Raw genomic sequence first — 25,578 nt, 5'->3', positions numbered from 1 at the left:
AATGGAATGTCCGAGAATCGAACTCGCGGCCACCGACGTGGCGCGCCAAAACCATACCGTCCACGCCACTGAGGCGCTACCTTTATTGTGTACCAAGACAGAGAACGGAGAAATGACGGGTTACGGACACCTTGGTTGGAGGAATGCCCCCAAAACAGCGGGAGAATCTTTGATATTGAGGCGACGGCAACGACACTCCCAATCTTTGGGGTAATACCAGAATATGAAATTATTCTCGCCTCTGCGCACAGTGAAAATGACCAAATGGCTGGGCTAGGGGTCTGTTGCCCCATAACCTGTGCTGGTTACGAAAATAAAGTTTAGACAAAAATATCACATATATATATACATCTATATATATATATAGATAACTATATGCAAAGAGAGTTGACATTACAGCAAATGGGGCAGCCCATTTCTCCTCCCTCATTTGCAAATTAATATCCAAACTTCATTACCGGTTGAAGAACTAACCCTCATATTCCATTTACGTTAATCTATAAATGATAAGAAGAGATATCCCTCATACTCTATCAACCAGCTATGGACATATTATGGATACAGTAATGACTAAAATAGATATGGGCTCCATATAATTCCAGATAATCTTCGTAACAGCTGCTGCCCTTATTTATCATTAATTGCTTCTGCATTATCGCCGTAATGACAAATACGGTCGGCTGAAAATTATATGAACGCGTGCAGTAAATGTTTTCAAGACACGCCCAGATATATATATATATATATATATATATATATATATATATATATAATATATATATATATATATATATATATATATATTTAGAGGGAGAGAGTCACTGACATTAACCTCCAAAAGAGTTAAACTAAATTCCAAGACAAAAGATCCAAGTCGTTTATATTGGGTCCTCAGGGATATCGTAAGCGCGCTTGCGAGCCCACAAGCAAGCAGGTGTGAGACAAACCTACCGACCCACTTAATAAAGGCATTCGTATGCACAGTGGAGTCGCTTGCATGTAAAATATGCTTCGGTCCCGAGCTGCAAGCAACGAGGTTTAATTAAGTGATTGATCAGTCCATTTGCGAGTGATAACAGGGCAGAAGGTTGCGATCATTCGGGTTTATGGTGCACCTCTTTTTAATATTTTATTTTTATTTTTATTTTTTATTTTCTATTGCTACTTGAATTCCTTTTCAGACATAAATCTTGGGTAAACATCAAATGCATGTTGGAGTGGAGAAATTAGATTTGACTCTCGTTTTATTAAAATGAGAGAGAGAGAGAGAGAGAGAGAGAGAGAGAGAGAGAGAGAGAGAGAGAGAGAGAGAGAGAGGCTGGTACTAAAGTATATAGTATATTGAATGAAATAGGAATTGCAAACGATATTGCTAAACAGTGCCAATTACAAAATTAGGAAATATCTTTCATAAAAAATAGAGAAAGTAAACGTTGAAATAAAAACTGAGAATTCCAATAAAAAAGGTTAAATTAGGATTTGCATTGTTCCTAGGTATTTCAATTTTTTTACTGAAATATCAACAGCAAATAATTTCAAGCTTCTTTTGAGGTTTAAAGTTCTTTCATTTGTCGTTTCTAGCACTGTCAGGAACATGTTAATGTTATTTTATTTTTCGTATGCACTTTACAACAAAGACATTTACGAAATTATACGTAAAGGAAACGAAATGGTCATCTGTGTTGGCCTCTGAATCTGATTTTTCATGGTAAGGTATTATATATAAGTAGGACGCAGTGAATACTCACACACACACACATGCATTCTCGTATATCCTGCGTATTTGGATATGCTCATCATATATTTCTCTATCAATTAATGTGAACATAAACAAACGAAAGCAACCACCCCTCACATACTATAACAAACTTACACACGCACACACATATATATTATATATGCATATACGTCTGTATTTGGGACTGAACCGATAGAGCAGCGATACTGAGGCTGCTGAGATGTAAGTCGTTGAAAGAGATTAAACGTTTTTGTAACCAAAGCTTTAACACGTGCTTTAGAAATGTGTGCAGGGGAGAGCGACTGGGCTGTAAAAGTGGGTTTGAGGCAAGGGTGTGTGTGTCTTCAAGGCTGTTCTAATTAGGTGCATTTGATTTTCTTTTTTATTGAGCAGGCTCACACGTGCCTCATTCCATAATTCAAATTTTGTGTTATTTGCTTTCCTATATTATTTTTGCTTTTCCAGTTCCGATAATAATAATAATAATAATAATAATAATAATAATAATAATAATAATTAATAAATAATAATAAAATAATTATTAATTATATCATTAATAATATAATAATAAAATTAATTATTATTATAATTATTATTATTATTATTAAATATTTTATTATTATTATTAGTTATTTATTATGGAAAGAGTTTTGCGATAAGGTAGGGAAAGAACATTTGATGCAGGGACAAATTTGTCAGTATGAAAGAAAGAGAGGCGTGAAAGGTGCATGGAATCGCTGATGTTTGCCCATGATGCAGTACTGATTGGAAACAGTAGAGGGAAATTACATAACTAGTAAAAGCTTTAAAAGCTTTCAAAAGTTTTTGCAAAAGGAGAAAGTTTGGGGTATATGTGACCATGAGTTATGTTAAAAGGGTGTAAGTGAAAACGAGGACAACAGAGGAATGAATATTTACACTTGAAATTAAAAACTAAAGCGGTTGGTTTATATACTCAGTATTTAGAGTTGGCATACAGAATGGGAGGCGTATTGGAAAACGTCATTACTGGCCAGGAAACGCGAGAATGTGAGCAAGATAGAGCTTCGAAGCCAAGTTCACGAACGTTCTGCGTCAGTGTATGTAACGGGTAATAATATGTAAAGGTTATTCACAATCATCTAAGAGTCAATACTTGAAGAATAAATGTAGTAATGACCACTGCCTTGTTTCTCTCTGGTGCTACCTTCTGTTAAATGAATATGGCTTAGCATTCGCAGGGTCAGTAACTGAAGGCCAACTTTCCGTATACCTGTTGACCAGGCTGTAAAGAGGCACTGGGTCATATCGGTTCATAGTGTCAGCTTGGGGGATAGCAACTTCACCCTTAAAGACTTGGAGAGAAACTGGAAGAATGTGCCCTTCCAGCGCCGCCTCTCTACAGGGTCAACGGAAAAAGGCCTGCGGTACATTTACAGACACACACTTCTTTATTTATATACTTATGTGTATATTTGTTTGTTTGTATGGTGTTTTTACGTTGCATGGAACCAGTAAGGTTATTCAGCAACGGGACCAACGGCTTTACGTGACTTCCGAACCACGTTGAGAGTGAACTTCTATCACCAGAAATACACATCTCTAACTCCTCAGTGCAATGCCCGAAAATCGAACTCACGGCCACCGAGGTGGCAGGCCAAGACCATACCGATCACACCACTGAGGCGCTTATGTGTATATGTATATGCATATATATCTATCGATCAATATATATATATATATATATATATATATATATATATATATATATATATATATATATCGAGCTACAAATGTCCTTTTTAACTATTCTTACAATTCGCTCTACCTTCAGGAATTAATTATATTTTTCATATATGTTTAACAGAAGGGGACTTTTTTAGGCAGAAAAAGATTTGCCGGCGGACGGGCGCGAACCATCAACACCTTCAAATCCAGGACGACAGTGAACCCTGAAAAATTCCCCTTCGGTTAAACATATATGAAAATATATTAATTCCGAGGTAGAGCGAATTAGATATGAAAGGACATTTGTGGCTCGATAAATGTATATGAATCACGGTAATGTGATATGACTTATATATATATGTGTAAACTCTATGTAAAGAACACCAGCGCGCTGTAAATTGCGTGAGTGAATCTGACACCTAGCGTCGTTTCGTTCCACACTTCCACATACTTTTGTGTGTGGGTGTGTCATGCCGCCGTTATCCTTCAGGATCCCAGAATGGACGTGTTTTATTGGGGCGTGATTGTTACCCTAATTGACAGCAGAACCACGCTAAACACACCTAATTACGGCGCTAACTGACCGGAAATTGCAGCACAAATGGGCTTGCATGCAATCGGCAGTACAGAACTCGCTCACATATGCGCACATACACATACAGAAAGTCAGGACATTCCCACGAGAAAAAAAGGAATAAAATGAAAAAAAAAATAAAGATTAAAATGAGTGACATTGATTTAAAATGCAGTAATGACAAATTTGGATAAAATAACTGAGATTTGTGCAGTTATCCAGTTTTAGTCAAGGTGAGGTGGTAGGAAATGAAGTCACTTTTGATAATGGTAAAAGTCGAGTTGTAGATGTCTACGTAACTAGATCATGTGCAATTTTCTTTTTTTTACCAAGGTACTCGACGTCTCTTTGAAAGCATAGTAATGTTAAGATAATCACACAAGAGTAAATCTCACTCAGTTACCATACATACACACACAGATACATAAGTACATATATAGACACACTCAAAACATCCGGAAACATCAGCAGATTCACGCCACCACACACACGCATGTGTATATATATATATAGATATATATATATATATATATATATATATATATATTATATATATATATTATATTATTATATATATATATATATATATATATATATATATATATATATATATATATATATATATATATATATATATATATATATATATAGAGAGAGAGAGAGAGAGAGAGAGAGAGAGAGAGACTAGTGGGAACAACCCCCAACGACATGATGGGTAAGCAAGATCACGAGCGAAATTCTATTCGGAAAATTAATAAAAGATGGTTAGATTTAAATGTCTATCACTTTGTAAAAGGATATAATGTTAAAAATTAATCCGCATTGGATAATAAAACCAATGAAAATTATCCTGACAACGTTAAAACAAACTCTAATTAGTAAGATAATTATGCTTTGATTCCCAACAATATTCTGATGTGAAAAAAAAATCAAAGAAAGACTTTTGCATAATCAAATAATTGTTTCAGGGTCACGTCACACTGTTTTAGGACAGCCTCGTCAAGTTTTCAATTTATGTAGTAGGAATAGGGTGAGGGAAGACATGGAAATTTCTTGTCTTTTTTTTTCTCATTCGTGTGTCTCCAGGACAGGAGACACGAAAATATCTAATAAAAACATCTCCATGGTTATTCGAATTCCTTCGGTTTAATTCTAATGTCTTATGCTAATTGGAGTGTGAGAATCCTTTGACTTAGTAGGTACACACAAATCTCTGTTTTGGAAAATACAAGTTTTGAAACTATTCACAGACTTTATTCTTATATTTCATCTGTGAATGTCAAACAAATTGCATAAAAAGCCTCGGCCAAACGTGCAACATTGAAACTATGCACATACACCCCCAACATAAATCTACCATTATAAAAAAATCATTCACGGTTAAATAAATTTGGCCGTTCGTCATTCACTATGAGTTAAGAAACGGAGCGTTTTCACGGCCTATTAGCCATTAGGAGATAAGAAATAGCGTTTTCGCTCAATACTTTTGACCATGGGATATGAAGCGGAATGTTTTGACGAGTCCTTCACAAAAAGAGATAATAAAAGATACTCTAACGATGTTGCATTCATTAACAGATAAAATACAAACATTTCCACGATCTGCCATTCACTTTGTGATAAGCAGACCCACTTTACAGATATTCAACAAAGGATGACCTATTAATTCTTTCTGACGAGCTGCATACACATCAACAAATTCAGCTGAAACACAACGGATGACATGGAAAAATTTGATGGGCTTATATACTTTGGCTGTTGATGAATAATACGCAAGGTTTTATAAATCATAAACAGGAAAAGGACGTGCTCCTTGGAAATCTAAAAAATTAGACACCAGTCTATAAATCGAAGTGACTGACCTTTCTTTTATGTATTCTGGCATTTCGACGACTTTGATCATCGACGCCAGAAATATAGTTGCAAAAAAGATGCTACAAATGATCCACGTTTTAAAAAGCTTAATAACCTAAGTGAAATTGTTTATTATGATTTACTCAAACATCAGTATTAGAATTGAGGTGCTCATTCATATATGCTTTACAGAGAAAAGATTTTGAATCATATTTAAGGGGAGCGATGAGTATGTTTTCGTTATGAATACCAATTTTCATTTTATAATTATCCACGATTTGAATATATTCTAAAGAAACTACCCGAAAAGGTCTTGAACTTGAAACGTTAACGTTTACTTAAAAAGATAAAATCCATAACTTTTAAGTGAACTACAAAAGCGAAAAAGATAAAAGCAGATGTACAAGAAATTAATAAAAAACAAGTGAATATAAGAAATAAAGAAATATGTACCTTTTAATGAACAATTCACCCCAGTCAGTCCATCAGCGGCCTCCTTCAATGGAATTATGACTTAATAAGAGAAATACGGAAATTACAGCGGAATGTCAGTTTAGTCATCGTAACAAAACAATTCATTAACAGAGAACTTCTTAAACGATATGCAAAAGATTTTCAAAGATTAAAAGTAATTACTAATTCCTTTCGGGGGTATTTACAGTAGTAAAGTTGAAGAAATTGGACTTCGTTCCAACGCCCCCCCCCCCCACCCTGGAAATTACAAGTAACTGGACTTTATTCTCTTATTATGGAGGATTAGTAGTCGTTGAATTTATTCCACTCCCTCCTGAGAAGTTACAAGTAACTTTAAAAAGTAATTGGATTTTACTCACTCTAGGAGAACTAAAAGTAATTTAAAAAGTAAAGGTTTTTAATTTTTCCTTGGGAATCAAGAAATAAAAAATTACCCGATCTTAGTCCTTCTTGGGCAATTAAATAAAATTACTTTATTTTCGGTAGAGTAAAAAGAACCTATTCTAGGTACATAAAGTAAAACTACTCGATTTTTAGTACTTAAAGTAAGAAGACGTTATCTTAGGTAAAATAAACTACAAGGACTTTATATTAGGCAAAAAAGTAAAATCTTTATTTCAAGTAATTAAAGCAGAGACTTTATTTCCTACTGAAATAGGTAAGGCTATACATCTCATGCTATGTATATTCAGACACAACATTTATAAGAAATTCTAAATGATGACAAAAAACCCTCCCACCTTTCAGGGTACCTCACAGGCAGCCGGTCATCCCCTTCCCCGGGCGTCATGGGCGTCAAATGCACCAGCGACGCATCCACGCCGCCCACGCCGACGCAGCCTCTAACGGTGTGCCCGCCCATCTCTCCTAAGGTCACCCTGACGCCCACGCCCGACGACGACGCCATCGAGCCGGACGTCGACGTGACGGACGAGGGCGACATGGAAGGGTCGGATGAGGGGGAGGGAGCAGGGGGGGACGGGCGGGGGAGGGAGGGGGAGGAGGGGAGGGAGACGACTTCACGACCCAAGAGGAAGCAGCGTCGCTACAGGACCACCTTCACCTCCTTCCAGCTGGAGGAGCTCGAGAAGGCCTTCGCTAGGACCCACTACCCGGATGTCTTCACAAGGTACTTCAATTAATTATATACGTTATCACGTTAACGGGCAAAAATGGAAATACAGTTTTCGAAAACGATACATATTAAAACAATAATGAAAAAAAAAAACATGCAATTAGTATGTTAAGTACACCTATAACACTCTTAAATGCATCAAAATAAAAACGTAAAAATCAAATATCAATACAGATATTAAAATATAATGATAGATTACCATGTTTGCTTAAGTTATTCAGGTTATTTTGCCATGAATAATATATATACGTACATATATCATTTTTTGCAAAGTACTAAATACCTTGAACAGATATGGTAATTTATTGTTATATTTTAGTATCTATATTGATAATATATATATATATATATATAGAATATATATAATATAATAGAATAAATATAATATAGTATATATAACTATTATATATACATATATATATATATATATATATATATATATACATACACACACATACATACATACATGTATATATACATATGAATAACTCTACCTTAGGATGCCTTGCACGGTAAATAAGTAAATAAGCAGACCTACAATAATGTAAAAAATAAAAATGTATGAATGTGCAAAACATCTTGTCCCATTATACAATAAGCTTTTTTTTTACAGCGTCCTTCCAGCTATGAGACCTCTTTGCCTATCTTAACAAATACATCTTAACAAATACATAGTACTGCATATATCTTAAAAATTTTCAATATTACTGTAGATCTGCTTTCCTTATATTGCCATTAGATAATAGTGGATAATTCTACATATTACAAATCAATTAAATACTTGAATATATGAATACACGTCTTTACAAGATGTACAAGGATGCAAGAATGAGTACAGAAATCAAAGTTAAATCTTGTTAAATAATACAGAAACAACAATGAAATAATATAAACAAAATTCATTAACACACCGTTCCAATGTTTTTATAAATAACTAGGTAAAAAGTTATTAATTTTTAAATCCATGAATTTAATTCCATCCTTAAAATAACAAATCAGTTCTCAACACAGATTAAGTATGTTTCCTTAGCTTCTCATGCCCATAAAAGTTCAATTTTGAAACTAGAATTTTGTCTGATTATTCAGCTCTTATACAAACGTGCTTCCATCGAGGTTTGCTCCGTAACTAGAAGAACTATTACTGGAAAACTTAGACAAACAGAATTACAAAATATGCAGGAATTTAAATTCTAAAAATCCACGCAAACAGAATAACAGAGCATGTTATACTTCCTTTCATAGTCTATTCAATTTACACGCAAACACAGAATAACAAGGAATATTGTAATGAACGTAGCAATTAAAGATAAATTCATAAAGTGACTGAGTATGCTGCAGTTTACTTTGTAATTTAATGGGACATCAATATAGACAGAATTACAGAAAATGCTATAATTTCTCCCCCCAACGGAAGGAATGAGCATACTTTAATTAACCTCGTAGTGCAATCGAACATTCGGACACGCAGAGTAATACTGTATGCTGTAATTTACCCGGTAATTTACTTCCTGAAACAAGAGACAATAAACTCTGCTTGACTTGGTGACAACGACCTCTAATGAATTTCCGGTCTTGGCCACATCACGACTGCAATTGGTGTTTCAGGTCGTAATGAAGGAACTGCATTAGCAATTGAAGTTGGTAAAAACCTTCGTTAAAAGCAGTAGAATAATCCTCCCATTCTGAGAACGTTTTCTTTTATATACTATATAGCATAATATAGCATATAAATACTATATTATGCTAATATTAAGTTATTTACTAGTAGTATGAGTATATAATTAGCAAACGTGGATATTTAATTGTATATTATGCTGTATGCTGGGAAATATGCACGTTAACTGTTTCAGTGTTTGGTAAATATTTTCATAGGCAAAGCAGTCAGCAAAATTGCGATTTGATTGTAATGAACTGCAGTTCCTTGTTACGTGTATTTGTTAAAGTACTGGTGGAAATATTCTAGTTCGGTTTGAACTTAATAATAATAATAATAATAATAATAATAATAATAATAATAATAATAATAATAATAATAATAATAATTTCAGAAGGCATCTAATAGGATAGATTCGACATGGAAAACACTTCTGAGAGTATTAGTCATGAAAACATGACTAATACTTTCCTTACGATAGTTCGGTTAGCACTTCATCACTGTGAGAGCGCGTTTTTCTAAACTCAAGAAAGGCTCGAACAAATAACAAATAATGCTGAGAGAGGAGAGAAGAGAAGGGAGGAGGCGGTTGAGGAGGAAAGGAAGGCCGACAAAAGAGAGAGAGAGAGAGAGAGAGAGAGAGAGAGAGAGAGAGAGAGAGAGAGAGAGGACATATCTAACCATCACACGATGTTGTCATTTCATTCAGGCAACCAAAGGCTGGTTTCTAGCCGATTACAAAATGAGAGAGAGAGAGAGAGAGAGAGAGAGAGAGAGAGAAGAGAGATAGAGAGAGAGAGAGAGAGGACAAATCTAACCATCATACGATGCTGTCATTTCATTCAGGCAACCAAAGGCTGGTTTCTAGCCGATTACAAAATGAGAGAGAGAGAGAGAGAGAGAGAGAGAGAGAGAGAGAGAGAGAGAGAGAGAGAGAGGACAAATCTAACCATCATACGATGCTGTCATTTCATTCAGGCAACCAAAGGCTGGTTTCTAGCCGATTACAAAATGAGAGAGAGAGAGAGAGAGAGAGAGAGAGAGAGAGAGAGAGAACAAGGAATGAGGATAGGTTGGGCTCTCAGAGGTTAATCAAAGGCTGCCAGTCAGCAAAGGAGGCAGCTGCAGTTCATTCCACTTGCTCACAAATCTCTTGGAAAAGCGAAGGCTACTGATGACTCAACATCCTCTACCTAACCATAGGGATCACCATAGTGGGAGGTCACTTAGGCTCTACGAGAGAGAGAGAGAGAGAGAGAGAGAGAGAGAGAGAGAGAGAGAGAGAGAGAGAGAGAGACTGCTATCCCGTAATTTATTCTTAGTATTAACGTAGAAAATGTGTTTAAATTATCGATAGTACAGAGTATATTAGAGACATGAGAGATAATTCTTTGGAGTTAAGCTTCCTCTTTATTTTCTTTCTTCTTTCCCTGCTTTATTTGGACCTGGGCTAGATAAATTCGCCCAGTTTCCAGCCCTATGGGCTTTTGAATAAAAACTACAAGATATCTACTGTAACAATTCATGCGTTAAAACCATTCAACGCGATTTCTCTACCGTAGAGGCAACGGACTTATTTTCATAATCTCGTTGTCCCTGAAGGCAAATGTCCCCGACTGTGAGCAATCGCTGATGTAAATGGAATGCTGCCAAAAGATTTATTCTTGTATCTAATTGACTGTAAAAGCGACATTCGGCTAAAAATAACAGATTATTGAAGGTTACTTAATGTGCTATCAAGGTCAGGAAATGATCAACATTAAAAATGATCAATTCACTTCCGATAAATACCAAGATAATACATGCAGGGATTTTATTAGTATATATGCACCGAAAGTGCATATGTACTGCTAACATTTAAGGTTTCACTCTGAACGAAACGGAAAACTATATGAGACAATGGGGTACAAGGAAACAATAATAGAATTCCGAAAAAACACATGCTTCCAATCTATAAAAAAAATATAGTAAAAAAACTAAAGGAAAATTATGCAAGCTTTTGGATTTTTGCAAATTCAATTTACAATTTCAATTTACATCATCCGTTTCGTTACGGATCAAAAGGAGGAAGACCAAGTATTTACTTATCATACAAAAACACTTAGACTGAATAAATTTCGTATAAAGCTACGGAAAAAATAATTCTACATTCAAATTGCACATTTTATTGCATACAACCCATTCCGTGCACACGCAAAGAGGTACACACACATCGTTTTAGTATTGCCAATTATACTATCACATTCTGAAAATACTCTTCATATGCAATTTCAGTCTCCCCTTAAACAACACTTAATACATTGGCGCGCACGCAAACAATATAAGAAACAATAAAATAAATATACAGTGTCCATACACAAATACACACTACAAAACAACAAAAGCAACATTACACCAACAGTACAATTAACACTGGAACACATACACAATACACCCCCCAAAAAAAACCTAACCTCCCCCCCAAAACAAAAATACATAAAATACTCAGTGACATAAATTCATATAACAGCCGCAAATACACAGCGCACAAGGGAACGCCAATACCAACATGCAGTACACAAAAATACACAGAACGGCCGGTACGAAGAAAAAAAAAAAAAAAAAAAAAAAAAAAAAAAGTGTCCTTGTTGTTAAATGCTTTTACACTCCAATTTATAATCGTTGCTCATTATGTGCCATAAAGTTTTATGGGCGGTGGGTTAATTGGGGAGACACGGCAAACACAGCAGGGGGGTAAGGTCGGGGTTATGGTGGGGGTGGTGGTGGGGTCGGGGAAATGGCTGTTGGGGATTGGGGATTCAGCTTCTGTCTACTTGATCATCAAATTTTGCTCAATCTTTTTTTTTTTTTCCTGACTTTTTGATCATAAGGTCTTGTGTTTAAATTACGTTATTATTATTATTATTATTATTATTATTATTATTATTATTATTATTATTATTATTATTATTAGTAGTAGTAGTAGTAGTAGTAGTAGTAGTAGTAGTAGTAGTAGCAGCAGTGAATAACAAAGGTGCTACTACCTCAACTACCGTTTCAATGGTTAGAGGTATTAGTGGTAATATCAATAGCATTACTCATTTTTATATCTATTTTACGCTGCCCTTTCACACTCGTGTAATAATTCTGGTAATATGAAAATGGCAATCATCACGATAAAAAGAATAAAAACAAGAACAGTTACTCCACTACCTTAACCACTTAAACTAATCTATAACAAAAAAAAAAGCTATAACAATGATGATACATGATGGCGACACTGACATGAATCCAAAACACTGCCAACCAAACACTACAAACGAAAAGACGCACTTTGGCATTTCAGTGTTGTAAAAAGCCAATGATTGAATTCCATGACACGAGAAGATTTATCAAAGGCAAACCTCGACTCGGGAAAATAGGTCTGCAGAATATAAACATCACGTGCTATATAGCAGCACTTCATTGCATTTATTCAATTAACCTATTTATCAAACAACTGTATGCCTCCAGATCATGCGAGCTAAATTGTATGGTAAGTTTCAGCTTGTAGATATATGTATTTATATGAATTTTAGTCGATACAAACACACGTTTGCAAAGACTAAACCTATAACCTCATTTGTATGTAAGTATTCAACTCGTATACACGGTCTTGGCCACAACTAACTTACATAACAGAACACGTTCAACAGACAAACGTAAGTTAATCGCACACATACATATATTATATATGCTTGTATACATACACACACACACACACACACACACACACACACACACATATATATATATATATATATATATATATATAGATATATATATATATAGATCTATATACTAGGAATATAGATATATATATATATATATATATATATATATCTATATAGATCTTATATATATAGATATATATCTAATATCTATATATATATATATTTTATAGATATAGAATTTGAAATATATATCTATATATAAGATCTATATAGATATATATATAATATATATATATAGATATAGATAGGATATATATATATATATATCATATATATTATAAATATATTATATATAGATATAATATAATATTATATATATATATATATAATATATATTATATATATATATATCTATATATATATTTATATATATACCCTATATATATATATATATAATATATATATATATATATAAACATAAATGCGTACATACACTTAAAAATATTTAGCTCAACGGGGCATTCATTCAAGCACGTACGTAAATGTAAATTCGAGATGTACACGCATGCAATACAACTCCTCACAGCTCAGAAGAACACCCAGGGCAGACCTAAGGGCGCAATTACCACCAAGCAGGAGGAAGGACACCAAAATCTTGTCACTCGTAGGACCGGGAGTGATTTAGGAGGCAAAATTACAGACGTTACGTCAGAGGCGGCTATTAAACAGAGAGAAAATTAAGGAGAAAATTTCCAAAGTAAAAAGCACTCGAGCAGGGCTTGGGGGAAAGTGAATTTTAAAAAGTGTAAATTGCTTACACTTTATAACGTCTTAGCGTGATTTATAAGTATAATCACGACACCGCAAATTATTCAACACTTCTTCGTAGCAGTTAAACCTTATTAAAGAGTAAATGGCGAATTCCATTACTATTAGTACTCTGTTACATTAATGTACTTATTTTCAACACTGTTATACTAACATATTTATTTCCTTCCTTCTTTCTAACACCTTGAAAAACTTTAAACTAGATTCACTGCCAGTACGGGCCAGAAATTTATTCGTGAAATTCAAGAATAAAGCAATGAAATGAATGTTTTACGAGTGCTTTGAGTAATATGGAATAAAAGTAATCTGGTAACACAATAAATATTCGGCCACGAACTGAGCAACTGGTGTTAACTATTGCTGGAATCGACACCTAAAGACGAGATGCTTGTAGGAAATCAAGCACTACTTTTCATAGGTCTATTTATCTCTTCAGTGTTGCTTTATACATACACACATACACACACACACACACACACACATATATATATATATATATACACACACACATATATATATATATATATATATATATATATATATATATGTATATGTATAAAATGTTACACCTTCCTTCTCTTTGTTAAATTCCTCTATTCATAAAAATAACCTTTCTATTCTCGGAAGAAGTAAGTTCAAAGCAGCCTTACATAAAAAGCCGTCAAAATTACAAACAACAACAACAATGAACACAAATGTCAAGCGCATGCTTTCAGTGGTCAGAGTTTGACACTAATACAGAGTTGCTCAGGCATTGTTCTGTCGGCGGCCATTTTGTCTAATCGATGGATGAGGAGTCTCCTTTCATAAGGTCCATTTCGATTCTATTTGTTCATGTATTATATCTAAATGATAATCATTTATTACTTGCAAAATTCTTTACATCCATTTAAATTTACGTCCAATTGAACAATGTTAAAAGTAAATGAAATTAATTAGAAAACTTTCCCAGCAATATATAAAAAGCATACCTCCAGCATTGGTAACCACTGTTCTTGCAAAGCCACTTTACGAAAAACAGACCATCCTTCATCTTTCGAAGCAAAAGTCAAAGGTACAGTGTTACACGGGTATAATTTGGCCCGTGTAAGAGAAGAAAACGAAGAGGAAATATTAGCATTTGAAGTCTGACCTGCCACTTGATCGGATATAAGCCTTGGAGTCAAATGAAAACGGAAGCGTTAATAGAGTTCTAGAGCTAGGGGACAGAAAAATTCATGGAAAAAAAAAAACAGAGTAGAACTCAATAGGACAAAGTGAAACATCTATTCTTAAGAGCAGCTTTGGCAGTTGGCAGAAAAAAAAGGATGAATGGAATTATGCAATGGCGCAAGACGCTATAAAACTCCATTATGTAGCACTTCTATATACCTCAGAGCGAATTCTTGAACAATAAATCACATATAGCTGATGATGACAGCTTACAAGGTTAGCATTTTCCTTCATAAATTCCAACGGTAAAATCAACGGAAATATCAATTCGAATCAGTTTGCCATTTATATGAGTCACACTTGCTATGAAAATATATTGACGTTTTTTGAAAATCCCAACTTTTAAGTCATGATCACATTACGTAATAAAGATCCACCCTTCTTCCTTCTCTTTTGTTTTACGGTGCTCACGTCCGGCCTGGGCTAGAAAAGGATATCAATTTGCTATTAACATCGGCCTTTGCTCCTTAAAAGAGTACGGGAAAATATAAAAACTGGGTGGTTTTTTTTCTGTTTGTTTGTTAAACTTGGTACTATAATAAATATTGCCATTATTTAAGAAGCTGATGGTGATGATATTTTACAAATAATAATAATAATAATAATAATAATAATAATAATAATAATAATAATAATAATTATTATTATTATTATTATTATTATTATTATTATTATTATTATTATTATTTTACGACACAAATATCAAATTTCCACCGAAAATGTAACGAATCAAACGTTATCACTCTAATTACCACGAAACTAGACAAGAGTTGAGGCAAAAAGAGGAGGAGAGGGAGAGGGAAAGATAATATTAAATTAGTATCTTATCTAATATAGCATTCACAACGCTCAGATCGACGTAATATTTCTCAAAGCCTCTCGTCTTTCGAAACGTTCCGCGGATTTCGTCCCGTTGCACATACATACATTCAGTTTTTATTACGTTTATTTTCATGACGTCACAGCTGACGAACTTTTACGTCAATCACGGTTCCAAATCGGACGATGGAATGCCATAATTTCCAAACCAAAGAGATTCGTAAGACAGGAGGGTGTGAGTGGATTAGGCAATAGTAGCACTCGTATTAGAAATGATTAAGGTAAAAAAGAAAGCGTAAAATAAAATTTGATGATGGTAATAGAAATAGCAGCAGCAGCAGCAGCAGCAGCAGTAGTAGTAGTAGTAGTAGTAGTAGTAGTAACAAAGCTAATGAATATCGTATAGGCTGAAGACCAAAGTAATGCTGATATGAAGGAATACAGTAATCGTAGTAGTTATTGAAAAAAAATAAAACTAATAAAGACATAATATTCGTTAACGATAAGAACAACAGCATTAACAATAACAACAGCAAATTTCTCCAAATATACAAATGGACGGCATTTGCTATTAAAACAATTTGCATTTCTTGTCAAGTGCGATTTGAAATGTTCTCAAGCAATTACTCGTTCAAGAGAGTGAGAGTGAAGAGACTGCAAGCAAGTCTTCCTTTGGGAGGAAGCACGAGCGTGGAGTACTGCTATTCACTCACACGCAGGCATACAAGCACACTCTCTCTCTCTCTCTCTCTCTCTCTCACTTCCAGCAATTCCATTTTTTTGCATTTTCTAAATCCCTGCCATTGTCCACATGCACTCTTATTGGCATCGTCCAGTGCTAAGTCAAAGAATACATGAAAGCAATCATCTCATAGCCACATCACTCTTATGGCATCGTCAGTGATAAGTCAAAGAATACATGAAAGCAATCTCTCATACATGAGCCCATTATTTTCCTGATAAATCCGTTATTAATTAATTCAAAGATAAGGTACCAAATCTTAATATTTATATGTATATATATATATATATATATATATATATATATATATATATATATATATATATATATTATATATATGGGAATACAATCCACAACTACGTAAAATCCTTCTGCAGCTAATTTATATAATATATATTTCTTCATAAAACTAAAGGAGGGTTTTTTACATCACTGTGGATCGTATCCCATTTACTTAGCGGTACGGAATAGTACCTAGCTTCTGCATGCATATATATATATATTATATATATATATATATATATATATATATATATATATAGTTTAAAATCCAGATAATGAACGTTGTCTTAAAATACCTACAGCATTCAGTTAATTACCAGATGTTGAGTAATTAAGTCCCAATCTTTTCTATATTCATCAAGAAAACGCTTCACAAAACTATCAAGAAAATTTAAAAACCAGTTCAACAGAAGTCTCAACCTGAGCAGCAACGAAACCAGTACAAAAACTACTCGGACTTCAAAGGAACATCAAATCACTCTCCCCACAATTTTTTTCCCTTTGAATGGAAGTGAAAACCATCGCCAACGACTTCATTACTTAAAGGAAAATTAAGTCCATAAAAATATCCCTGTAATTGAGTCCTTTTTATCGGCTAATGGTCTTCATGCAATTCAACTTCCACCCCCTCCCTTCTTCCTTGATACCACATCAGCGCCCCTCCAACCCCCTCAGTCTACCAGGGGGGGGGGGGGTGTGTGGGGAGGGCTGCTTCCCATTCCCACCTGCTGTTAACACACTGCAACTAACCAGACCCCCTGTTGATCGTCCAGCCGATCACCTGCTAATTTCTGGCTCGTTTCCACCAGTGTAATTTTACCTTTGTCGAAGCATTCGCTAATGAGCACCATCTACCCTTTTCACATAGCTCCGTAAAAACGACATGACAGCTTCGTCGAAAGTTTCGCACAACCTATCCCCATTCCATGAAACTTTTGTCAAAACTATCCCTCAAAAAGGCTCTCTTTCCTGAAAGCTTTGACAAAATGATTCCGAAAACTTCTTTGACAAAACTCCTCCGCGGTCCCTCCCAACCCCTTCACGAAACCCCTGCCAAAACCGCCCCCCCCCCCCCCCCCCCAAATGTAATATTTCATGAAAAACCTTCTGCAAAACTGTTACAATCGCTCCCATGAAACCCAGATTCAACGCTATCCCAAATCCTTTTCTTTCCAAGGCACCTTTGTCAATGCCGACATTTGTGCGCACAGCGCCATCATTCCAGACAGGTGACGATCAATGGCTATAAGCATTAATTATCAAAACACGAGCAATAAGCGTAAATAATACGAGATCGCATTTCCACCGCAGAAGCACATGCTTCGCTTGACACGATATTGCAAGCGCCATGAGCAGTACTGCAAGCCGCATACAAGTGATTTATGTCTTCTGTTTGTGGCTGATCCGATTTCATTCGCCAGTTGCTCCATGCCAGCCCCGATGACCATAATTGCTGGGACGCCAGTTCGTGCTGATAATTCAATCAAATCCGCCCTACCACGCTATTGTGAATTAGTTATTTTTTCAGTGAAAGATGGTTAATTGTAAAAAAAAAAAGTCAATAAGATATAATGTGACATTAATTGTACAAGCGAGAGCTTAAAGGAAGAGCGTGTACCCAACTGCTGCTCTAGTGACTGCATAAAGCGTTCTTTGTTGGGTTACCCAGGGCTCTGAAATCTGTCCTGAATAATAGTTATGGTGAGAGACTTTTCATCAGCGCTTATAACAATACCAAAGTTTTTGAGGGGATCAATTATATATATATATATATATATATATATATATATATATATATATATACTATATATATATATATATATATATATATATATTTATATATATATATATTTATATATTATATACATATAACAGACCAGAGAGTAAAAACTATAGTAGATATGGCTAAACACTAAATTCCTATACAAATAAAAATACGGCATTTTTCAACGCACATGTATGCATGGCATTTCTCCCCGAAGTACAAAATACACATCGAAGAAAGAATAAAATTTATGTTGAGAGGCTTTTCATCAACGCTTATAGCAATAACAATGTTTTTGAGGATCATTAAAAAAACAAAAATACATACATATAACAGACCAGAGAGTAAAAGCTATAATAGATATAGATATGGCTAAATATGAACACAAATAAAGTTACGGCATTTTTCAACGTCCATGTATGCATGGCATTTTCCCCCGAATTACAAAATACACATCGAAAATAATATTATTTCGAAAGTATAAGAAATCCAAACAAACAGTCGTATGCCTTTAATAAAATCTGTACATAGATACAAGCACACAAACGTATTACGTATACTTGTTCTTTTCTCAAAGTAAAAAATGTATATAAAAAAAGTCAACGGAAAGGCCTATCTAGCGAAATGTATAGCAAATAGAAAACACAAAGACAAAACCACCCATTCCACGAGTATTTCTGAGTACACACCGATGCTAATAGTGGCAGACGAGCATTGGAGGCCCCGCAGACGCACATAATTACCCGGAAGAACGTCCTCAATGAGTGGAAATTTAATGCGCTGATAAATCAACAAAACTACTGATCTATTTCGCAGATTTGTCTTCCAAGCGACCTCCTTAACGGAGGAAGCATTCATCATATTCCCCCACATACCCACCTTGTTGACTGGCTTTTGTAAAACACAGGGTATGCCTGAAGTGTATGTTTTGGAGTCTCCGGTGAGGGTTGAGAGGAGTATACCTCGTCGAGGCCCTGTGAACCGTTTTCTTGACATATTCTGAAGCGTTTCTAAACTTCCGTGCCTGTTGGTTTTTCGTTCTTCTCCTCCTTTTCCTTCGTCACTGTTGCAACCAACTATGGTCGACAAACAATTAAGAACCTCATTAACGCCAACAGTGACAATAGAATTTACGGAACGCGTCCATATCGCTCCCACGCGTCCGGTTTGGAAGTCGAGAGATAGTCCATCAAATTTGTGTGTGTGTGTTTGTGTGTGTGTGTTTGTGTGGGTGTGTTTCCAGAATTTGCGCTGAATTTTTTCTTTAATACTTCCCGTAATTTTCATTTCCCTTCTAGAGAAATGTTAGTTAGCAAAAAAATAAATAAATAAATAAAAGAAAAAGAAAAAAAATGTTCCACTATGCACTTTTACCTTCTTGACTTAAAGTCATAGTCTTAGCTAAACCCTGCTCTCCAGCCGAACGGCGAAACTATAATTAATAAAATTAAACTTCTAAAACCAAACCAGGTGCCACTGAATCAAATTAACTGCAGTTATGTAATGAGTAAGCCTGCCAATCAAACTTTTAATTAAATGAACCGTCCCTTCCTCTCTCCCTCCTTACTTCTCACACATAAACACACACACTTGCACACGAACCGGTACAAACTAATTATGTACAGCGAATCCTTTCATAAGGATACTATATACATATAACAATTAATTTGTCAACAGCATGAACTCCCCTAATTGGAAACTCGAGTTGTTTCAACTTGAAAACACTTGCTCTTCACAGTGAAAAATACACACACACACACACACACACACACACACACACACACACACACACACACACACATATATATATATATATATATATATTTCTGGTGTATACACACAATTATGTATATGTTCCATATATATATAAATATATATATATATATATATATATATATATATATATATATAGAGAGAGAGAGAGAGAGAGAGACGAGAGAGAGAGCGCACGCCATTTTATCACTAATCTTATTACTAAAAACTATCACAGAATTAAAATCAATCAGTAAAGATAAAGCAATGGGGAATGATGTGTCGTTCTACCCTACATATCTTAGTACTTCCTTTACTGCGCTTGAAAGGAGAGATACAAACAATATTGCACACTGCAAATCTATACTAATAGCACCACCGTCTCCTCCAAGTTTGTCGATGTATATATTATTTGTTATTATTCGCTATTCGCTGTTTCTCGTTCATAGATGTGGGCAATTCTCTTTTGATATTCGTATATTATGTTAGTGATTGATTGGTTGACTGACTGATGCGTGTAAAATATTGACGTCATATTATGAAATGCAGGTCTGATAACAAGACCGTGACATCACACTGGGAAAATCGGTAAACCTATTGTAAATATTATCGGTATCTGGCATATGCGGTTACTGTGATCCCATTACATTTACCGTAATTTTGAAGATATTCAGTCAATTACGTTAAAATTAACAATTAAATTATTCGACGACGATCATGAGCTGACATTTTCAATTCAACTTCGGAACCAATAACATCATTTCTAATTGTTCTTCAATGAGATAAAACACTAAAATATTAAAAAACTTAGCATATGCATAAAAATATTTTAAGTCAGGATGGATAAAGACTTCAACTTTCCCTCCGTCAGAAGCAGGATCAATAAATAACCCAGAAGGCTGGTTGCATCGACGGACAGAAGTAGCCCCATCGGCGCAATGGAGCCGGAGGGCTTAGCAATCCCGTAGAAGGAGCATCTCGGACCGTATCATTACGGCCTTCCACACGACATGGTGGAAGCGGCGCGAGGTCCTTTCAGTTCCAAAATTTTTCCCTTCATTGCACTTCCTCCTCCTTCCCTCCCTCCCTCCGCGTCCTCTAAGTATAGGACGTCAATGACAGACAATAACGTTTAAGACCGTAATGTATGACTATCAGGGTCGAAGAAGATCCCCACCCCCTAACCCCCCCCCCAAAACATTTCCAGGGCGCGTTCTTCCACCTGACCGCAAAGCGTGTCGTGAAACATTCCAAACGAAACAGAGACGTCAGAGGGGAAACGTTGCAGGAGATCTGAGGGGAAACTGAATTAACTGGTCAGTCTTTTGACTGAGACCACTAAAAGACACATTAGTTAAAGGATTCATAATCATAAATTTGCGCCATTAGCTTATTTGAATAAGCAAACAAACAAACAAACAAAAAAGAAAGATATTTACAACTGGTTGCCAAATGTATCTGATGGATTTGTACCTATGAAAGTACAGCAGGCAGATACAATGGAAGCAAGGTTACAGTATTGGAAGAAAGATATAATAAATTTACAGGAACAATACTTTGTATCTCCTTGGACAAGCAAAATGCTCCCTCAAGAGAATCCAGAGTAACTGATATCTTTTATATTTAGCAATTTTGGTGATGAATGATGGCAATCTACTGGTAAACCTACAACTAAGCGTATTTGTACTTCTAGGTAACGCTATTACTGATAATACCTGACTTATCTTAAAAAAAAAAAAAAAAAACAAAAAAAAAAAGAAAAAAAAAAAAAAAAAAAAAAGTAGAATATGCTGTGGAAAATATTACTATGTATCAGTAATGCCGCCATATCTAATTTATTGCTAGTTAAATGGCAGAATTGGGAACTGCAACTAAAAGAGTACATACCTTAATAACAGGTATAGAGTTACGAAAAATATTATGAAAAAATATCTGTCTCTTTATCTATCTCTCTTTACTAAATATTCCAACCTCTTCCTTTTTCCCCGCATACACTCCTTACTCCCCTGAACCCCAGCTCCCCCCAAAAAACTACTGCAACCCCCTTTGCTTACCCTCCACAAGCTGATCATGAAACCCCCACCCCTCCTTCCCCCATCCCCCTGCCTTACTACCCCCTGACTTCATCACTAAGCCACTGCACAATTAACAGGTAATCTTAGTTCTGATCCCTGGCGACCGTTCAGGCAGGTAATTATAAGCATGCAGGTCATTAAGTTCCGATGAGTTTGATATGTTGATTATGGATTCGTTCATCAACGACTTCCTCCTCCAACTCTTCCCCCAAGGGGAAGAACGAGTGAAAGGAGTGGGGGGAGGGGGAGGAGGAGGAACCTCTCATTTTGGGGAAGCTAAAGGAAACTAATAAGAACCGCAAAGGGGGAGGGGGAGAGAAGGAAGGGGGTGGGGATTATTCATGTAGGACACTGATTGATCATGTCTGGGCGAAATGGACTTCCATCGAAGACGGGGGACAAAATTGTTTTCGTAGTTATCGTAAAATTAATCTGGCTTGCCGCCAGCACAGGCTCTTGCTCAGCACGTACAATAACCGACAATAATCCCCCTTTCATCGGAAGGTCTTTGTAACTGTCCAATTATGACTAGATACTGCATAGATTATGGAAAAACAAATCATAATTTTCCCCGCAAGTCATTTTACATGATTTGTATTTTTCCTTTCAACTTGAACTTATATAAACAAAGGAATTCACTGAGACAATGCTTCACAAAATTTCTGCAGAATTTCTTACATTTCTGGTTAATTGTTTCGCTTTACGTTTTGACGAAAATAAACTTGAGGAATTCACCACATCATCCACCCAGCGCAGCCCAAGGTACGGCCACTGCTGCTGTTCTTGGTTCGTTAATAGAATTGATATAATAATTACAACTCGTTATTTAGTTAACCGCTCCATCTCCCGCTATCCCTCTCCTCCTAATTTAACGGCAATTATATCAATTATACTTTTGACCAAAAATACTCATACTTAATTAAGTCTGGTTTTCGTGCGGGATAATCAAATTGAAATCTTAATCGCATCTCCCGAGACAAAAACGCAACTTCTCACCGGTGTACGGAAAGTGACGCAATGGCGTCATTACGGCGTCACGCGTGTTAGCAATCGGGGAGACTTCCCAACAAGCAGAGCTCAAGAAAAAAAACCCGCGATAAGAAAAACCTATCAGCCACTCAAAAGAGCGTTTAGGGGATTAAATTGCCTTTGACAAAAACCGCTGCCACTTCGGAGCGACGGTTTTGCCATAATTCGCCTGACGGATCCGAGATTGAGAAAAAGCGCAGGAGGGAAATTCGCTCACAAAACAGCCGCTGCTGCTTGTTGGTCGTTAACAAGCGGTCCCCTTGAGAGATAATTAAGGAGAATTGCAAGTCACAAAGGCAAAAACTGCAAGCGCTCTGGAGAACCCGACTTTATGACAATGTACACATCATGTTTCTCTAAAAATCAGTTTACACTCCTTGGTAAAAACATCAGCTGAAGAAAAATAAACAAAATTCCTTGCTATTTCACTCACTCGATGATTATCTGTGTTTATCGTAACGCATTGCCAACCACCACACAATCTGTTGGAATTTTCACCTTATTTATTTTTTAGAGAAGTTTGCTTGCCAATTATCCCACAGATGGTTACGGGTAATTGGCTATCAATACTGATCACCCATCCAATCACAGGCCAGAAGAAATACTGCTCAACTTCATAATTGTTGAGAGATTACCCTGTGTCGCAAATATATTTACTACTTAACCTAAATTAGTGGTCATCCAACTAAATTTTGACCAAAACCAATGCTGATTAACTTTACATGACGAGGGATGTAGCGTAAAAAGGTATAAATCTACGGATTTAAGAGAGAAAATGGACAACATGCAATATAAAGCTATGTAACAATATCAATAATAATCAATAATTCCGGAGAATCATATAATAAGAGAGAGAGAGAGAGAGAGAGAGAGAGAGAGAGAGAGATCAAATCTCTTGAAATCTCCCTTTCAAAAGGTTTGGTATGTTCATACCAACAATATAAAGTCTAAAATACAAAAACAATGATTTACCACGCTGGTGGAAAGTTCATGCTATTACATAACTATCACAGAAGCAGTTTTGATGTTCAACAGAAGTGAGGACAAAATTATTTTACGGGAAGTTTGAAAACAGTTACAGATACGAGACCCATAAAAATGTTTCATACCTAGATATTTAGCTGACTTTCCTAACACTCGTACAAGTTCCGCATTACAATTAAAATGTATACTTTCTTTAGAATTCTGTCGCTTATCGCGCAAAAGAGCAGGAGGGAAAAATTATTACTGGCACTCATAATTATTGCTATTGTTACTCATTAAGTACATATATTTTTGTGGAACACCGACAACGGACTTAAAACTTACCAAGCAAGATTCTCCAAAACACACCGATCAAATGTGAGTAAAAAAAAAAATCGGGCAAGAGAGGAGAAACACAAGAAAATCAAGTGAATAAACTAATACATACGTAACAAATCAACAACAATTGATTCACAAGAAGTAATATATAAACACGGATTAGCCCAAGGGAATTATTATTATTATAAAAAAAAAAACTCCCGAAGGAACGCGAAATGACTGAGACATCGCACTTGCCCTAGGAAACCAAACCTAGGGTCATCATAATTGAATTACCTCCGAGCAGAATCAATTGTTAAAAAATGACCGTAATTCTAAATGACATCGTCGACATACCCATCATCAAAAAATACCATACAAATGATCCAAGAATGAGCACCCTCGACAAATGTACCATATAAACGACGCAGAGATAAGTATCATCAACCAATGTACCATATAAATGATACGGAGATAAGCACCATCAAACTTGTGTATTACATGACGCAGGACTTCCCCGAACCCGGGTGTAATCAAGTGATTCACCTGAGGTTAAAAAACGCTAATTGAGGACCCGCCGAGAAGGACACGCCTCCCGAATCCAGAACTCCCCAAAATGACTCTGAAGACTCCAAAATAACCCAGAAGACTCCAAAAAATGACCATCCTGCTTACGAAATAACAGTCACCGAGTCAGTGCAAACCGCTGGTCACGATCGCAGCTGATAAAATAAACCGCAAATGGTATTCAATTACACGCAGACCAATAAGACCATGACGGCGGGCCGGGACCAGGACCGAATTACCTCAATGGAGACGGCGTATGGACGACATCGAGCCCTCTATGGATGACTGTGTTTACCAGGTATTTTATGAGGGTTAAATCGCGTGACGATTTTCGTCCTGGGATCTTTTCTAAAATAATAATAATAATAATAATAATAATCATATATATATATATATAT

General features: G+C 35.6%; 1 protein-coding gene across 1 annotated transcript in view; it reads left to right on the top strand.

The window, feature by feature from the left end:
* The window catches only part of LOC135197141 (homeobox protein aristaless-like), a 338,826-nt gene that overhangs the window by 282,409 nt on the left and 30,839 nt on the right, over positions 1–25,578 (top strand). The window contains 3 exon segments of the mRNA XM_064224111.1: positions 7,095–7,328; positions 7,331–7,371; positions 7,373–7,476. Of these exon segments, the coding sequence (XP_064080181.1) occupies positions 7,095–7,328; positions 7,331–7,371; positions 7,373–7,476 (379 nt within the window).

Source organism: Macrobrachium nipponense, chromosome 18 (genome assembly GCF_015104395.2).
Source record: "Macrobrachium nipponense isolate FS-2020 chromosome 18, ASM1510439v2, whole genome shotgun sequence".
NCBI lineage: Eukaryota > Metazoa > Arthropoda > Malacostraca > Decapoda > Palaemonidae > Macrobrachium > Macrobrachium nipponense.
The sequence above is the reverse complement of the archived record's forward strand: the minus strand, read 5'-3'. Positions and strand labels throughout refer to the sequence as shown.